The 19110-nt window shown below is 43.9% G+C and overlaps 1 protein-coding gene across 1 annotated transcript in view; it reads right to left on the bottom strand.

Moving 5' to 3' along the window:
- Nucleotides 1-385: 385 nt before the first annotated feature.
- LOC139564056 (2-oxoisovalerate dehydrogenase subunit beta, mitochondrial-like) overlaps nucleotides 386-19110 on the bottom strand; it is a 99485-nt gene continuing 80760 nt past the window's right edge. Inside the window, exons 10-11 of the mRNA XM_071383271.1 lie at nucleotides 1660-1821; nucleotides 386-877 (exon numbers count right to left, since the gene is read on the bottom strand). Of these exons, the coding sequence (XP_071239372.1) occupies nucleotides 1681-1821 (141 nt within the window). The 3' untranslated portion in view covers nucleotides 386-877; nucleotides 1660-1680. The remainder of the gene's footprint in view (nucleotides 878-1659; nucleotides 1822-19110) is intronic.

Genomic DNA, 19110 nt, shown 5'->3' with positions numbered 1-19110 from the left:
AAAACCATCAAGACATTAAAGTGGCAATCAGCAGGTGAAACACTCCCCGCCACTGTTTCGCCAAAAAGCTGAGGGATGGGGCGGGGAAATGTAACCACTCAAATTCACAGAGCTATGGATGCAAGGACTGACCATCCATTATATAAAAAGTATAGTAACCACGTTGAGTCTATACCTGTGTTTGTTTACATTGACTGTGTTTACAAACATTGGAGTAAAACAAGCTTATATTGTGGGTTTTGATGGGTTATGACAGTTGAACTCATGAGACATTTATAAGATACATTCTTCAAGAATCAATGGGTACATATCATTAATTTATAAGTAAAAAAAAAAATGATGTAGTTACTTCCGATTGCCCCTTTAAAAGAACTGTCAAATATAATGAGGCCGAAAGTCAATTACTTTATTTTCATTAAAAAAAACACAGGTCCATTATTTTTAGTACAGTCAACTTGATGTCAAACAAAACTAAGATTAGAAAGACAAAGAGTCATTCAAAGAGTAAAATTAAACGGGGAAGACTGAGGCAGACACACATTTAACTATTCTAACAGTCAGAGTTCCTATAGAATAAACACTTACTAGTACTCACACCAGTGTTTGTGAAACTGTCTGTGTGGATCTGTTTTACCATGGAAGCTAGAAAACGTACAGTAATAAGAGAGTCGACCAAGAGGACACCTATTCCCCATTTACAGAAAACGTTCACTAAACCAGAAGTAACAGTCTGTGCTTCCACAGGGAGGGCCAAGAGCTCCGTCTGGATGCTGCTTCCTGATTGGATGGCCGACAAAGTGTATTTTTCTGCATGATGTCCATTGGTGAGAACAATGGCGAGAGAGAGCTTGGAGTCTAGGTCCTCCGAGAGGTGGCTCTGGGAAGAATAATGAGAAGAGAACGGTTCAGTACGTCAGTACGGATATCTTACTTGACATAGCAGAGGGAGAGGGAGAGAGCGTGAGAGAAAGGCGGGGGTTGACTCCTGTAGAATTCAATTTACCATCCCTTTATTGACTTCTATCCAGGCTCGTTTTTACAACATGGTGCTCAAAACGACACAGGCAATTAAAAAAAGGATTAAACACAGCCGATCGAGGCGAATGACAACAGCGCTCTCCATTTCAAAGTGAACTACTCATCAATTCTGCCACAAGTAAAGATAATCATTTGCAATACACAAACTATAAAATAACAGCATGGAGCTACACAAGTTAAATCGGAGACAGGAACCATGATCATTCAATCTAGACGGGGTGTCAGTCAGCCATAGTGAGACGTTTGAGGACAATTGCAAGGAGCACAGAGAGATCAGGATTGCGTTCAGTGGGGGTGTAATGTTTGATTTTCCAGATAGGAATATATCATGCAGAACAGGCGTGTTCCTCAGTCATGTCAAAAAATGGAATCATGTCAGCTCTACAAAATACATGTCTATTGGCAACGTTCCAGAACAATGCGACTCCTGAACGCATAACTGATAAGGCTTCTGATATAATCTTCATTGTTCTTTATCAATCCATGTTAAAAAGTGGTTGGAGGTGAACATATGGTCTTGATTTTTGATCAGATTTATTTTTTGGGGGGGGTTCAAAAAGGTGCACAGTTAAAAACTACAAACCCCAGAGGACAGACATCAACTTCCGACGTGGTACTCACCTGGGGATCAGTAGTTGGAGATCAGTAGCTGATCAACTTCTTGACGGCGTCAAAGCATTTCCACTTGTCTGGGATGTAGAAGGGTTCGAAGATGTGGGGGAAGGGAGTGTCGTAGCCGCAGACTCTAGCGATGGGCGCCTCTAGGTTGAGGAAGCACTCCTCCTGTGGACACACAACAGGTACGTGGGTCAGTTTCACTCGCTCTCAGCAGTCACATTACATCCCTCTTGACATGGACGACAGGCTCTGCAGGTGTTTGGGTAATCGCAACAATTCGTGTTCAGTAGGGCATACGTTGGAAAAAAGTAGCAAGAGGAAAGACGAAAGAATTTCTCGTCAGACAAGTTGAAATAGTACGTCCCCGTTTTACTAGGTTTCTATCCTTCTAAACATGACCCGGTAAATGCAACTGTTTATCTGACTTTGCGGTACACACATAAGGCCAGAGTTTTTCATGACCACATTCCCTAAGTTCTAGACCTCAGCTGAATCTGGTAATGAATTGTGTGGCTGTTGAACAAGTTGAGGAGACCCAAATATCTTGGCGTTACCTTAGATTGTAAACTGTCATGGTCAAAACGTAAAGATGGGGAGAGGTCTGTCCGTAATAAAGAGATGTCTGTTTTTTTGACACCACACTCCAAAAAGCAAGTTCTGCAGGCTCTAGTTTTGTCTAATCTTGATTATTGTCCAGTCCTGCAAGGAAAGACCTACAGTTGAAGTCGGAAGTTTACATACACCGTAACCAAATACATTTAAACTCAGTTTCACAATTCCTGACATTTAATCCTAGTAAAAATTCCCTGTCTTAGGTCAGTTAGGATCACCACTTTATTTTAAGAATGTGAAATGTCAGAACAATAGTAGAGATAATTATATATTTCAGCTTTTATTTATTTCATCACATTCCCAGTGGGGAATTAGTATTAGTATTTGGTAGCATTGCCTTTAAATTGTTTAACTTGGGTCAAATGTTTTGGGTAGCCTTCCACAAGCTTCCCACAATAAGTTGGGTGAATTTTGGCCCATTCCTCCTGACAGAGCTGGTGTAACTGAGTCAGGTTTATAGGCCTCCTTGCTTGCACACGCTTTTTCAGTTCTGCCCACAAATTTTATGTAGGATTGATTGAGGTCAGGGCTTTGTGATGGCCACTCCAATACCTTGACTTTGTTGTCCTTAAGCCATTTTGCCACAACTTTGGAAGTATGCTTGGGGTCATTGTCCATTAGGAAGACGCATTTGCGACCAAGCTTTAACTTCCTGACTGATGTCTTGAGATGTTGCTTCAATATATCCACATAATTTTTCTTCCTCATCATCTATTTTTTAAAGTGCACCAGTCCCTCCTGCAGCAAAGCACCCCCAAAACATGATGCTGCCACCCCCGTGCTTCATGGTTGGGATGGTGTTCTTCGGCTTGCAAGCATCCCCATTTTTCCTCCAAACATAACGATGGTCATTATGGCCAAACAGTTTTATTTTTGTTTCATCAGACCATAGGACATTTCTCCAAAAAGTACGCTTTTTGTCTCCATGTGCAGTTGCAAACCGTAGTCTGGCTTTTTTATGGCGGTTTTGGAGCAGTGGCTTCTTTTTCGCTGAACGGCCTTTCAGGTTATGTCGATACAGGACTCGTTTTACTGTGGATATAGATACTTTTGTACCCGTTTCCTCCAGCATCTTCACAAGGTCCTTTGCTGTTGTTCTGGGTTGATTTGCACTTTTCGCACCAAAGTACGTTCATCTCTAAGAGACAGAACGCGTCTCCTTCCTGAGCGGTATGACGACTGCGTGGTCCCATGGTGTTTATACTTGCGTACTATTGTTTGTACAGATGAACATGGTACCTTCAGGCGTTTGGAAATTGCTCCTAACGCTGAACCAGACTTGTGAGGTCTACAATTGTTTTTCTGAGGTCCTGGCTGATTTCTTTTGCTTTTTCCATGGTGTCAAGCAAAGAGGCACTGAGTTTGAAGGTAGGCCTAGAAATACATCCACAGGTGCACCTCCAATTGACTGAAACGATGTCAATTAGTCTATCTGAAGCTTCTAAAGCGATCACATACTTTTCTGGAATTTTCCAAGCTGTTTAAAGGCACAGTCAACTTAGTGTATGTAAACTTTTGACCAACTGGAATTGTGATACAGTGAATTATAAGTGAAATAATCTGTCTGTAAACAAAAATTACTTGTGTCATCTACAAAGTAGATGTCCTAACCGACTTGCCAAAACTATAGTTGGTTAACAAGAAATTTGTGGAGTGGGTGAAAAATGAGTTTTAATAACTCCAACCTAAGTGTATGTAAATTTCCGACTTCAACTGTAGTTAAGCTGCAGCTGGCCCAGAACAGAGCCCAGCAAACCTGGTTTCAAAAAACAGATAAAGCAACACCTCACGGCACAACGCCTCTCCCCTATTTGACCTAGACAGTTTGTGTATGCACCGATATGTAGGTTACGTGTGCCTTTCAAAAAAAGAACTACGTAGTTGTGTCCTTGTCTATTAATGTTCTGTATTATGTCATGTTTCATGTTTAGTGTGGACCCCAGGAAGAGTGGCTGCTGCTTTTGCAACAGCTAATCGGGATCCTGATTAAAAACCAAATAGCAGGAAAAACTCCAGGCCCTTGATCTATTGCTTGACAAAGAGACAGTGGCTGTAGCCACAGTAACACTAGAAATCATTCACTGGAACAATGCCAACAGCTTCAGTGAATTCACTACCACCACCCTTAAAAGTTGGGAGACAAATGGCTTATTTAAAATCACAGCTCAGAGCTGGCCAACGCACAGCTTGTCTTTTGGCAGGGCTGGAAAACAAGCCATCGCTCATGTCTCTATTGGCTTTTGACCTCCTCCCACAGCATCTAAAAGCAATGGAGGGGCCAATAGCCTTCACAGGAGAGGAGAGCCATCGCTGAGACAAATTAACCACAGGGTCTTAGTAACTCGCATTCAGACACACAGACAGAGACAGACACACATTCACACACCCTCGTACAATGTGTATGTGATGTGTGCTCACAGCCCACCCAATCAAACCTACACAAAATAAAAAATCAGTCACAAACGTGATAACTGAGACAAAGACGAGTAGGGAGTCATTTAGCTTTTAGAACAGATTCTGCAGACCCCTAGCTAAACTAAGGCTAACCCTACTCTGTGGACATTGTGTTGTATTTGCATGTTTCTGCAGTAATATGTTTTTCATCTCCTCCAAAACATCTGGCAGGGTTCAGAAGAAAGTCAGGCTCCATGAGAAAGCCTTTGTGTGTCTCCTTATTTCATGGGCTGTAAAAACAACAGAGAGCCTGTAGATACGTGTCGGCTCCACGTCCCCAGTATCACGCCAGGCCCGCCGGGTCTAATTTATAGATATAGCTTTAGCATTGCCAGCAGCGGCATGTCTCAGGTTTCTTTGACATGTTAAAAAGGAATTAGCAGACGGACAAAATGGTCCTCCTGGTCATTAGGGTTTACTGTACCACGAGACGGGAATACATATGCAGTATACATTATTACCACAGTGGTACAACAAAGGTCATACATCAGTGTTACAAGCATTTTTTTTTTTTACATGTTTACAGCGTGCAGGGAAAGTGATGGGCTCATGTGTATGGCTCATGGCCCACTGTAGTGTATCAAAGAGGGGTTGGGGGTGTCATTACTCAGCCCACAACAGGCAGCCCAGCTCTGCCTCGCTAATTAGTGGTGATTAGCTTTAAAAAGGATGCCAGCAGTTAGTGCCAGCCAGCATCCCCTCCCCATCCAACCCCACACCGCCTGCCACTCCATGGCCAAGTGGGCCAAACGGTTTCCGTGGAGAATTCCTTCTGTCCTCTCCAACAGTCTAGGGCAGAGCTGGGAGACTGGACATGATGCATTGTATGTGTAAGACCATAAGTTCACATATTCTATCGTCAAATATCTCTATTCCCCTATTGCACCTAGTTGAGGCAAGAACATAAATCCATTTAGCCTCTAAGGTCAAAATCTTATAAGCATAAAATTACAGTTTTCACAGTCCTAAAGAACTTTAATAGCTCTTCAACACTTGGAAGGTGGATGGTTCTCTTGATGCAGAACTCTCAGAAAGGACGCTCACCAACGTCTGGCAGTGGCTAAGGAAAATAAAAACATCTGAGCTGCGATGACTAATTATATTCTTTGACCAGGTTTCCTTGCCGTGTTGCTCAGTGGAGAGCTATTCCTGGTCATGGGGGCTAGGAGTGTAACAGGCAGACACTTGTGTGGCAGCTGGAGGGGGCCTGCAGTGGACTTCAGTGACAGACTGACAGCACACTTAATCACGAAGATAAAGCTTAAAACAAATAAGATGAGTCTGGTCAGGCCTGCATTTTTGTAGCGTTACATCAGAAGTGTTATAAATCCTGTCAGACTTTCTGAAAGAATGGAAACATTTAGCCTAGTCCATCTCTCCCAATTTACTGTCATGATAGAGGACCATCCGTGTCTCTAGAGTGCACAGTGTTAAGGGAGAACGTCTCATGAGACAGTCTATGATCCACAGGCAGACAGAAAGACAGTACTAAAGGCTTTTTTCTGTAAGATTCCTAACTGTAATCTCCTCTAAATACACTTACTTACTGGAAGCAGGAAGAAAGCAGTCTGGTTGCTTGTCACCACAGCTAAATGGTGATGTGCCACAGAACTCCGATTTCAATCAAATCGCTGTTAATCTTTAGAGAAAACACATCATCAATCTGACTTAAATGTCTGCATATAAATATGACAAAATGGATCTCTCGAGGAGGTAATATAGAAAAATGTAAAAAATACCAACCGGCGGGGGTTTAGATTTGCAGTTGCGCATTTTGTCTCCTGTCACACAAAAAAGTTTGTCAGCGACAGCCACAGATTGGGGAATTCAGTCACGATTGGGTAATTCCAATATTACCAAATGGGACTGCCAACAATGACAAATCACACACTGCCCTCTGGGCACACACTAGCTGAATCTGTATTGTGACTTGGAATCAACGTGGAAAATACATTGGACTTGAAATAAGTAATCAACCAGTTCTGTTTTGATCTAATTTGAACCAGCATTGTAAACATTGAAATTAGGGTAAAACTTTCACTTAAATACATTGACTTAACAACCTGTTAGTCAGGTTACATTAATCTAATTTCAACATAATCATCAGAACTATGCATGTTGAAATTGCATTGAAAGTTCCATGTAGAAACATTAAAAATATTTTTCATCCTATACTAAATTGGGTGGTTGAAATTATGTTGATTTTCATATGTACTTTGGACATCTTTAGGACTGACCCTAGTTAGTTGACTGGTCAATTGTTTGGTTGATAGGCTGTTGGTCAACCAAGATTTTTTTTAGTCGAGCAGTCACAAATATAGTGCCTTCGGGAAGTATTCAGACCCCTTGACTTTTTCCACATTTTGTTACGTTACAGCCTTATTCTAAATGGATTAAATAAAATAAAAAATCCTCAGCAATCTAAACACAATACCCCATAGACAAAGTGAAAACAGGTTTTTAGAAATGCTTGTACATTTATTAAATATAAAAAAACAAATACCCTATCTACATAAGCATTCTGACCCTTTAACATGAGACTCGACATTGAGCTCAGGTGCATCCGGTTTCCATTGATCATCCTTGAGATGTTTCTACAACTTGATTGGAGTCCACCTGTGGTAAATTCAACTGATTGGACATGACTTGGAAAGGCACACACCTGTCTATATAAGGTCCCACAGTTGACAGCGCATGTCAGAGCAAAAACCAAGCCATGAGGTCGAAGGATTTGTCCGTAGAGCTCAGAGACAGGATTGTGTTGTGGCACAGATTTGGGGAAGGCTACCAAATTATTACTGCAGCATTGAAGGTCCACAAGAACATCGAGGCAAAGATGAACAAAGCAAAGTACATCGAGGCAAAGATGAACAAAGCAAAGTACAGAGTACCTTGATGAAAACCTGCTCCAGAGCGCTCAGACCAACAACCCTATGCACACAGCCAAGACAACGCAGGAGTGGCTTCGGGACATGTCTCTGTCCTTGAGACAAGTTTTTTAATTTTTTATACCTTTATTTAACCAGGTCTGCCAGTTGAAAACAAGTTCTCATTGCGAACTGGCCAAGATAAAGCTAAGCAGTGCGACAAAAACAACACAGAGTTACACATGGGACAAACAAACAGTCAATAACAATGTCCTTGTGTGGCCCAGACTTGAACCCGATCAAACATTTCTGGAGAGACCTGAAAATAGCTGTGCAGTGACGCTCCCCATCCAACTTGACAGAGCTTGAAAGGATCTGTAGAGAAGAATAGCAGAAACTCCCCAAATACAGGTGTGCCAAGCTTGTAGCGTTTTACCCAAGAAGGCTGGCTGTAATCGCTGCCAAAGGTGCTTCAACAAAGCACTGAGTAAAGGGTGTGAATACTTATGAAAATGTCTTATTTCAGTTTTATTTTTTATAGATTTGCACCAAAAAAAAAAAACTGATTGTCATTATGGGGTATTGTGTGTAGATTGATTGTCATTATGGGGTATTGTGTGTAGATTGATGAAAAAAATATTTAATACGGCTGTTACATAACAAAATGTGGAAAAAGTCTAGGGGTTTGACTATTTTCCGAATGCACTGTATATATATATATATATATATATATATATATTTCGAATGGCACACAAGACACCTGTCTGATTCACGCCTGTCTAAGTGGACTAATCCATTACAGAGGCCGTGGGGATTGCACACCAGTAGTAAGCCTACATTTACAGTAAATTCCCATAACTTCTAATCTACAATGTTTGTTTGGTTACGGTCATTTCTGTTAATGCATTCAATATTATTATGACAGTCTTACTCTTCTCATCGTAGGACTGGACACTGTTTGCAGCGCGCACAACCTAGGCTACACTTGTGATGAATAGGTTTTGGTTCATTTCATTCCATTTATGACTTGTCAATATATTAATTGTCGTTTGTTTGGTGCGCTCCTGTCAATCTTGAGAAAGGAAACGCACCTGACTACGTATAGAAGTAGGCCTAGGCTACCTTGCCTGCGAGCAAATGTAGGCCTATAAATGTGCCCAGATCTGGAGATCTTATACTATTTCTGATTGTCTTAACTCACCATCACCACTGTGAGGCTTCTCAAAGTAATTTTTTCTTCGTCTCTAACAGCAAGTAAACAAAGTCTGTTTCTACATCCATTTGAGAATGACAATAGTTCCTTAACGTTGCCTATTTGAAACATCTTTCCAGTGCTCTCCCTTTCGATAACCACTCTCCCTTTCGATAACATAAAATGTCATGCTCTGGTCGATGGAAACTTCATAAAATAGGCCTACCTGATTACTTCTTATCCCTTGCGCAAATAGCCTACAGCTGTGTGTCAGGAGCTCACTGGCGTGGGAAACTGAGCGCCCAGAATATTTCATATCATGTTGTAAGTTTGCTAGCACAAGCTTCGGGCTGGACCAAGTTAATAGTTGATACAATGTTTCAAGTTCCTTGCAGACAGGCCATGTGTAGCCAATATGATTTATAGGATATTTATTTTTAATCAGGATATTGGCAGTGGTGGAAAATGTATCCAATTTTAAGATACCTTAAAATAAAATGACTCAAGTAAAAGTCACCCAGTAAAATACTACTTGAGTAAAAGTAAAAGTATTTGGTTTTAAATGTACTTAAGTATCAAAAGTAAAAGTATAAATGATTTAAAATATCTTATATTAAGCAAACAAGACAATTAAATATATATATTTTTTTACCGCTAGCCAGGGTCACAGTACAACACTCAGACATAATTCACAAACAAAGCATTTTTAAGTACTTTACACCACTGGATATTGGCTACCTGCAGGCTGCTATTTTTACATATTGGCAATGGCAATAGAAAGTTACAAATCTAAAAGTATATTTTTCATTTAGAATTTTGATTAACGACATGACATTGATTTTCAGATATGAAGACTATTATAAATGATTTGAAACTGTTCCACGAAAATGTGCATAAAAAAAAAATCATAACTGGTTCGCAGATCAGTAGAAACAGTATGATAAATATGCACTCCAAATTGAAAAAGGTTGCAGACCGCTGGTGTAGCCTTTTACTAGCAACTTCAGGAGCTTAACGGAAGGCCAGCAGCAGCGGGGGGAGGGGGGTCAGGAACAGGTTAGGCTATATAACTCTTCTAGTTAGGCTATATTGAGCTCTGGCTCCCTCGTTAGTAATTTTTGGGTCTTCATTTTTAATTACAATGCTTAAAGCATCAAACAAGCTCAGTAGCGTACATATAGTTAATCTTATTAAAACATAGGGTGTGTCTATACATGGAAAAATTCACGTTTTAAAATGCTTATCTCTATGTACCCTGCTTAGATTTGGAAACAAGCTGTGTTCAATTCAGCAGAGCTACCCTGTCAACACATTTAGACATTGATCAGCTTCAATACTCATTTGACTAGACTACCAAAATATCATTGAATAGTTGAAAGTAACTCAGCTAACTTTTCTCACACAAGTTGTATGTGAAAGTAAATTCGGAGTAAGGTTAGGTTTAAGTAGCATACATTGACATCTGATTTGCCCAACAAAGGACACCATCATTTCAACGTTAGCTAGGTAAACTCTCATTCATCCATCTTTGGAAGTTTAGAAATCGCTAACCATTAGCCCTAGAAATAGGATGGAAAATACATGATACTAATAATAACAATACACTTTTACCTTTGGATGTGTACTGTACGCTATTCATAATATTTATTTAATACACCACCCCGTTCACGATAATGGTTTGCTCCTACACACTGTGAGTCACGTGGCCGTCGCTTGCTATATAAAGCATGCAGACCGGCATCCAGTTACTGTTTGATTGAGCCAAACGAGTGACCTAAGCGCCTTTGAACGTGGTATTATCGTCGGTGCCAGGCGCACCGGTTCCAGTATCTCAGAAACGGCCGGCCTCCTGGGCTTTTCACGTTGATGAGAGGTCGAAGGAGCATGGCAAGAATCGTGTAAGCAAACAGGCGGACCACAAACAGGAAAATAACGGCGAAGTACAACAGGTGTGTGCAGGAAGGCATCTCGGGAAACGCACAACTTGTCAGCCCTCATCACAGATGACCACACCGGTTTCCACTCCTATTAGCTAAAAACATGGAGAAGCGGCTCCAGTGGGCACACGATCACGAACACTGGACAATTGAGGAGTGGATAAAAGTTGCCTGGTCCGACGAATTCCAGTTCCTGTTGTGTCATGCAAAGTCAGGATTTGGCATAATCACCATGAGTCCATAGCCCCATCCTGCCTGGTGTCAACCGTACAGGCTGGTGGCAGTGGTGTAATGGTGTGAGGAATGTTTTCCTGGCACACGTTAGGTCCCTTGATACCAATTGAACAAAGTTTTCAAGCCCCAAAGAATTCAGGCTGTTCTGGAGGAAAAGGGGTGTCCGACCGCTACTAGATGGGTATACCTAATAAACTGGCCAATGAGTGTGTACTATCCAAGCAGAAGATAGTCCTTCAAAACGTGATATTTGGTTGTGTTCCCAATTCAATATACAGTTTGTTTACAAATTAATAATTGATATGTTGGATTCGTGTCTCCATCTCAACCAAAAATTTTAAGAATAGCTCTAATTCAAATCAAACTTTAAATGCACTTCAAATAAAGTTTGATTTGATTTAGTCCTATTCTTTAACTTCGATTTTTGGTTGAGATGGAGGTTTTTGGTTGAGATTCAATATAGTAATAACTTGTAGACTACATTTGAAATCAATCAACCATCCTTCAAATACAAGACAATATCCAAACATAAAGTGTATTATTAATATCATGAATTTGGCATCCTAATTATAGGGCTAATGGTACATTACCAAAAGTATGTGGACACCTGCTTGTCAAACATCTCATTCCAAAATCATGGGCATTAATATGGAGTTGGTCCCCCATTTGCTGCTATATTAGCCTCCACTCTTCTGGGAAGGCTTTCCACTAGATGTTGGAACTTTTCTGCAGGGACTTGCGTCTATTCAGCTACAAGAGCATTAGTGAGGTCTGGCACTGATGTTGGGAGATTAGGCCTGGCTCACAGTCGGCGTTCCAATTAATCCCAAAGGTGTTTGATGGCCAGTCAAATTCTTCCACACTGATCTCAACTAACCATTTCTGTATGGACCGCTCTCTGTGCACTGGGATATTGTCATGCTGAAACAGGAAAGGGCCTTCCCCAAACTGTTGCCACAAAGATGGAAGCACAAAATTGTTGCGAATGTCATTGAATGCTGTAGCGTTAAGATTTCCCTTCACTGCAACGACCGAACCATGAAAATCAGCTCCAGACCATTATTCCACCTCCACCAAACTTTACAGTTGGCACTATGCCATTGGGGCAGGTAGCGTTTGCCTGGCATCCGCCAAACCCAGATTTGTCCGTCGGACTGCTAGATGGTGAAGAGAGATTCATCACTCCAGAGGACACGTTTCCACTACTCCAGAGTCCAATGAGGGCGAGCTTTACACCACTCCAGGCGACAATAGGCATTGCACATGATGAACTTAGGCTTCTGTGCTGTGTGGTACTGCTGGGCCATGGAAACCTATTGCATGAAGCTCCCGACGAACAGTTATTGTGCTGACGTTGCTTCCAGAGGCAGTTTGGAACTTGGTAGTGAGTGTTGCAACCAAGGACTGAATACTATTGGGTCTGAATACTTATGTAAAAAATAAGAAAAATAAGATATTTCAGTTTAGTACTTTTTATACATTTCCAAACATTTCTAAAAACCTGTTTTTGCTTTGTCATTATGGGGTATTGTGTGTAGATTGATGTTGGGGGGGGAAACAATTTAAGCCATTTTACAATAAGGTTGTAACGTAACAAAATGTTGAATAATACTTTCCTTAATACTTTCCGAATGCACTGTGTGGAGCAGTACATAAGAAAGCATCAGTGAGATCTCACTGCTGGGGTACTTTCCACTGCCTAGTCTCTCAGCACCGTTTAATCTGTACCTTTATCAGTCTTACATAGGCCATTTCAACACCGCTCTGAAGTTGACAGCAGTCCATAGATTTATTTTACTGGGTTTACAAGTAATACATGGTGTGGTCATTTTTTTTATAAAGACATCTTGGAAAATCCATTTTGATCTTAAAAGTATTTGTTTATTTGCTTCCGTGGTTCCCCTATGAACAATGGTTTCAGAGGGTTCAAAGACAGCCGCAGTTAGTGGGTTCATCAACACTGGAAGCTTTTAGGGACTGATTAGAGGAGTTCATTATAGACTTCCTATGTGCTGGTACTTACATATATTACTTACTAAGCAACTTCCTGGAAGGAAAAATGAATCACACATTCTCTAATCATCCCGTTGAAGGTCAAATTTAGGGGAATTCCTTGCAATTTAGATTCAAATCTACCTCTGCAGGTAAAGGATGGACCAGTATGGATGAATTAATACCCAAACTGGCCAATGAGGGTTTCATGCTAGACTGTGGCCATTCAACCCATCAACTGGCAAAGAGGAGAACATGGAGCATGGAGCTACTCTACCACAGCCTGTGTACTATCCAATTTGACTTTCCTCAGTGTGTGTGAAGTTTAACAGGCCTCTTCCATAAACACATCCCTTTGAAGGCCATTGGTGTACCCTGTGAGGGAGAGAGACAGAGGGCATCCAGCCATGGTTTTACAGTGGAAGAAGGTGCAGGAAAACAGCGCCTGAGGAAACAAACCAGCTTTATTTTATTAATTTTTTCAACCAGGAAATGCTCATTGAGAATTGAAATCTCTTTTTCAAGAGCGTCCTGGACTCTTTAAAACGGCCTGACAGGCAAACAAGGGTTCTGCTTCTGATTCGGGAAGGCAATTATGTCAGAAAAACGCAGGCTTTCAACTTTGACCAACGCCAACTAGGCCGGAATGGAAGACGGCCATCTTTGATGTGAGGCCCGGACCAGTAGCACCACAACTCAGCGATAAGCGTCGGGTTGGAGTTTGATGCTAGACTCTGCGCCCTTCCCATTACACACAAATAAAGGAAGGAACTCGGCAGAGCAAACCAGTGTGGATGATTCCAACGTGTCTGAAAGCTGTGGTAGGTCAAGAGCAAAGGTTACGGGACCAAAGGCAGTGTGTAATTAAGCAATAAGGCCCGAGGGGGTGTGGTATATACCACAGCTAAGGGCTGTTCTTAAGCACGACATAACTATTGGTATTATCAACTGGTTACCAACTTAATTAGAGAAGTAAAAATATATGTTTTTTCATACCTGTGGTATACAATCTGATATAGCACGGCTGTCAGCCAATCAGCATTCAGAGCTCGAACCACCCAGTTTAGAATCTGGGATTGGTGTTTGCAGTGACTGGGGAGATGTAGCATGAACTGTAGGTACTCAATAAAAAAATAAAACCACATGGAAGGTCTATTTTTGCTTGTGTATCTCAAGTGACGCTTCGTCCCTAAGTGTACCTCCGTCTATAGCGTGAAACAGACTTAAAGCCAGTGTTGCTTGTAAGCACAGCCTCTACTGCACGATCCAATCCCAGGGGTCTAGCCTATAAATACTATACAGTACCAGTCAAAAGTTAGGACACCTACTCATTCAAGGGATTTCCTTTATTTTTGTACTATTTTCTTCATTGTAGAATAATAGTGAAGACATCAAAACTATGAAATAACACATGGTTTTTGCGACTGCACTTGAGGAAACGTTCAAAGTTCTTGAAATGTTCCGCATTGACTGACCTTCATGTCTTAAAGTAATGATGGACTGTCGTTTCTCTTTGCTTATTTGAGGAGCTGTTCTTGCCACAATATGGACGTGGTATTTTACCAAATAGGGCTATCTTCTGTATACCACCCCTACCTTGTCACAACAAAATTGATTGTCTCAAATGCATTAAGGAACATTTATGGAATTTAACTTAACGCACACATGTGAATTGAAATGCATTCCAGGTGACTACCTCGCAAAGCTGGTTGAGAGAATGCCAAGGGTGTGGAATGCTGTCATCAAGGCAAAGGGTGGCCACTTTTTTTTGGTTACTACATGATTCCATACGTTTGACTGGTACTGTATGTAGCACAGCGAGGTCTGTGTGTTAATTGTCACAAAGCTGTATGCACAGCAGTATGGGAGAGGCTGCTCAACTTTACCATGGCACTCTTTGTATCCCTGAGGTCCATTGTAAGTCAGCAGAGAAGCACTGATATAGAGGTCAGCCAATGACAACACCTTTTGTGAGGTGTAGCTAATCCACCGAATGGAAACTTTCAAACCCTTAACGCCGCTGTTCCAAATTTAAAAGAAAGTCAAACTAATCCATAATTGGACCGTGCTTAGACTGCCCCGAGGCAGTTGGCTTTGACCCGATTATCCTTCAGTTTCACCCTGCTGTCCAGACATAATACATTGACAAAAGCATTCTGTATAGCCACTCCTGGAGGCACTAACACGTGGAAAGGGGTGGAAAGAGTTTTTGCACATGCCTCAGAGCCAGATAACAAAACAGCTGAACATGTGCTGAGACAAAACAGCTGAACGCCGGGGTAAGCCTACTGGACGGCCTGATCTCAATTATTTATTCTTCAACAATCCAAATGAAACAACAAGCTCCAGGGTGGGTAAATCAAGGCATACTCCCAGCCCTGTCACTTCAAAAGAAAGTCTGTTTGCACATTGTTCAAAGTATATTTCACATAAAGAATAGAAGAAAAGTTGAGTCCTGGACTCTGACAGCCGAGCATGCACTTCGTCAATCGTAATAGTAACCCATACCAGACTATAAGCCATTAGTATCGCAGGCCTTCATTCCCGCCATGAATGGGATATTCCAGGCCGAGTCTTGCCTTTGAACCTGGTAGTAAGGTGTGGCGCAGGTCTCCCTCTCTGCTTCTGACTGGTTGTGAGGTGTGGCGCAGGTCTCCCTCTCTGCTTCTGACTGGTTGTGAGGTGTGGCGCAGGTCTCCCTCTCTGCTTCTGACTGGTTGTGAGGTGTGGCGCAGGTCTCCCTCTCTGCTTCTGACTGGTTGTGAGGTGTGGCGCAGGTCTCCCTCTCTGCTTCTGACTGGTTGTGAGGTGTGGCGCAGGTCTCCCTCTCTGCTTCTGACTGGTTGTGAGGTGTGGCGCAGGTCTCCCTCTCTGCTTCTGACTGGTTGTGAGGTGTGGCGCAGGTTTCCCTCTCTGCTTCTGACTGGTTGTGAGGTGTGGCGCAGGTCTCCCTCTCTGCTTCTGACTGGTTGTGAGGTGTGGCGCAGGTCTCCCTCTCTGCTTCTGACTGGTTGTGAGGTGTGGCGCAGGTCTCCCTCTCTGCTTCTGACTGGTTGTGAGGTGTGGCGCAGGTCTCCCTCTCTGCTTCTGACTGGTTGTGAGGTGTGGCGCAGGTCTCCCTCTCTGCTTCTGACTGGTTGTGAGGTGTGGCGCAGGTCTCCCTCTCTGCTTCTGACTGGTTGTGAGGTGTGGCGCAGGTCTCCCTCTCTGCTTCTGACTGGTTGTGAGGTGTGGCGCAAGTCTCCCTCTCTGCTTCTGACTGGTATGTGAGGCGCAGGTCTCCCTCTCTGCTTCTGACTGGTTGTGAGGTGTGGCGCAGGTCTCCCTCTCTGCTTCTGACTGGTTGTGAGGTGTGGCGCAGGTCTCCCTCTCTGCTTCTGACTGGTTGTGAGGTGTGGCGCAGGTTTCCCTCTCTGCTTCTGACTGGTTGTGAGGTGTGGCGCAGGTCTCCCTCTCTGCTTCTGACAGGTTGTGAGGTGTGGCGCAGGTCTCCCTCTCTGTTTCTGACTGGTTGTGAGGTGTGGCGCAGGTCTCCCTCTCTGCTTCTGACTGGTTGTGAGGTGTGGCGCAGGTCTCCCTCTCTGCTTCTGACTGGTTGTGAGGTGTGGCGCAGGTCTCCCTCTCTGCTTCTGACTGGTTGTGAGGTGTGGCGCAGGTCTCCCTCTCTGCTTCTGACTGGTTGTGAGGTGTGGCGCAGGTCTCGCCCTCTGCTTCTGACTGGTTGTGAGGTGTGGCGCAAGTCTCCCTCTCTGCTTCTGACTGGTTGTGAGGTGTGGCGCAGGTCTCCCTCTCTGCTTCTGACTGGTTGTGAGGTGTGGCGCAGGTCTCCCTCTCTGCTTCTGACTGGTTGTGAGGTGTGGCGCAGGTCTCCCTCTCTGCTTCTGACTGGTTGTGAGGTGTGGCGCAAGTCTCCCTCTCTGCTTCTGACTGGTATGTGAGGTGTGGTGCAGGTCTCCATCTCTGCTGTTGACCCTGGTATGTGAGGTGTGGTGCAGGTCTCACTCTCTGCTGTTGACCCTGGTTTGTGAGGTGTAGTGCAGGTCTCACTCTCTGCTGTTGACCCTGGTATGTGAGGTGAGGTGCAGGTCTCACTCTCTGCTGTTGACCCTGGTATGTGAGGTGAGGTGCAGGTCTCCATCTCTGCTGTTGACCCTGGTATGTGAGGTGAGGTGCAGGTCTCCATCTCTGCTGTTGACCCTGGTATGTGAGGTGTGGTGCAGGTCTCCATCTCTGCTGTTGACCCTGGTTTGTGAGGTGTGGTGCAGGTCTCCATCTCTGCTGTTGACCCTGGTTTGTGAGGTGTGGTGCAGATCTCACTCTCTGCTGTTGACCCTGGTTTGTGAGGTGTGGTGCAGATCTCACTCTCTGCTGTTGACCCTGGTATGTGAGGTGTGGTGCAGGTCTCCATCTCTGCTGTTGACCCTGGTTTGTGAGGTGTGGTGCAGATCTCACTCTCTGCTGTTGACCCTGGTTTGTGAGGTGTGGTGCAGGTCTCACTCTCTGCTGTTGACCCTGGTTTGTGAGGTGTGGTGCAGGTCTCCATCTCTGCTGTTGACCCTGGTTTGTGAGGTGTGGTGCAGGTCTCCATCTCTGCTGTTGACCCTGGTTTGTGAGGTGTGGTGCAGGTCTCCATCTCTGCTGTTGACCCTGGTTTGTGAGGTGTGGTGCAGGTCTCCACCTCTGCTGTTGACCCTGGTATGTGAGGTGTGGTGCAGGTCTCCATCTCTGCTGTTGACCCTGGTATGTGAGGTGTGGTGCAGGTCTCCATCTCTGCTGTTGACCCTGGTATGTGAGGTGTGGTGCAGGTCTCCATCTCTGCTGTTGACCCTGGTTTGTGAGGTGTGGTGCAGGTCTCCATCTCTGCTGTTGACCCTGGTATGTGAGGTGTGGTGCAGGTCTCCATCTCTGCTGTTGACCCTGGTTTGTGAGGTGTGGTGCAGGTCTCCATCTCTGCTGTTGACCCTGGTTTGTGAGGTGAGGTGCAGGTCTCCATCTCTGCTGTTGACCCTGGTATGTGAGGTGAGGTGCAGGTCTCCATCTCTGCTGTTGACCCTGGTATGTGAGGTGTGGTGCAGGTCTCCATCTCTGCTGTTGACCCTGGTATGTGAGGTGAGGTGCAGGTCTCCATCTCTGCTGTTGACCCTGGTATGTGAGGTGTGGTGCAGGTCTCCATCTCTGCTGTTGACCCTGGTATGTGAGGTGTGGTGCAGGTCTCCATCTCTGCTGTTGACCCTGGTTTGTGAGGTGTGGTGCAGGTCACCCTCTCTGCTTTTGACTGGTTGTGAGGTGTGGTGCAGATCTCACTCTCCGCTCTAAGCTCTGGTGCTGCAGGTCTTCCTCTCTGCACTTGACTCTTGTTAAGTAGTGGATTAGGTCTCCCTTTCTGGTCGTTCCCTTGAGAGCACTTGATACATTGTTGTTGTAGTTCCCAGAGGCTTGACCCAGGTCCGATAGCTCAGCACATTTCTACTAAAAGCTCTATTTTTAGCGCTTTTTCCATTTCATCGCATTATCAGCGTGGAACCCACGCCACATCCCCGTTATTAGCGGGTGAGTCACCACAGTCCGGCGAGTCGCAGTACTGACCGCCACCCGTGGCCATCTGTACAGGGGGCAAGTGGGCCCTCCAGAGCCAGCGAGGTCACGTTGCCAAGGGAACTTGGCCACGAGAGTGTGTGTGTGCCCTGCTCTTGAGGGGGGACAACGTGGCATGCGGCCGCAACACCTGGGTACACTTAGACATGAGGTGCAAGTGCATGTGATCATTTATTCTGTCAGTAGTGGTTGAGGATTCATTTGGCGCGAGATAAAAGCAGTCTCAACAATTCCTCATCATACACAAAGCTCATAAAGCTAATTGCTATGCACAATAAAAACGAGGTATTAAATGCTGTAAACAGTTCAATTCACCATATGCTTTCTCACATTCAACTGTGGAGCATGGCGGTCCATTTAAAACATTGGTTCATGACTAAAAATACTGCTGGTTACCTCGGGACACAAAACATGTGAAAACATGGCTATGACTCATAGACCAATAATCCTACCAATAAGCAGGTCTGGGGATAACAACAACATGAGTGACAGCCAGGGAGATGAGAAGGACCAATTCCAAGGCCCTCATCTCAGCGCTGATGCAGACACACAGGGCATCATCCACTTGAGG

This window comes from Salvelinus alpinus, chromosome 35, assembly GCF_045679555.1.
Source record: "Salvelinus alpinus chromosome 35, SLU_Salpinus.1, whole genome shotgun sequence".
Lineage (NCBI taxonomy): Eukaryota > Metazoa > Chordata > Actinopteri > Salmoniformes > Salmonidae > Salvelinus > Salvelinus alpinus.
This window is presented reverse-complemented; position numbering and strand designations above follow the sequence as displayed.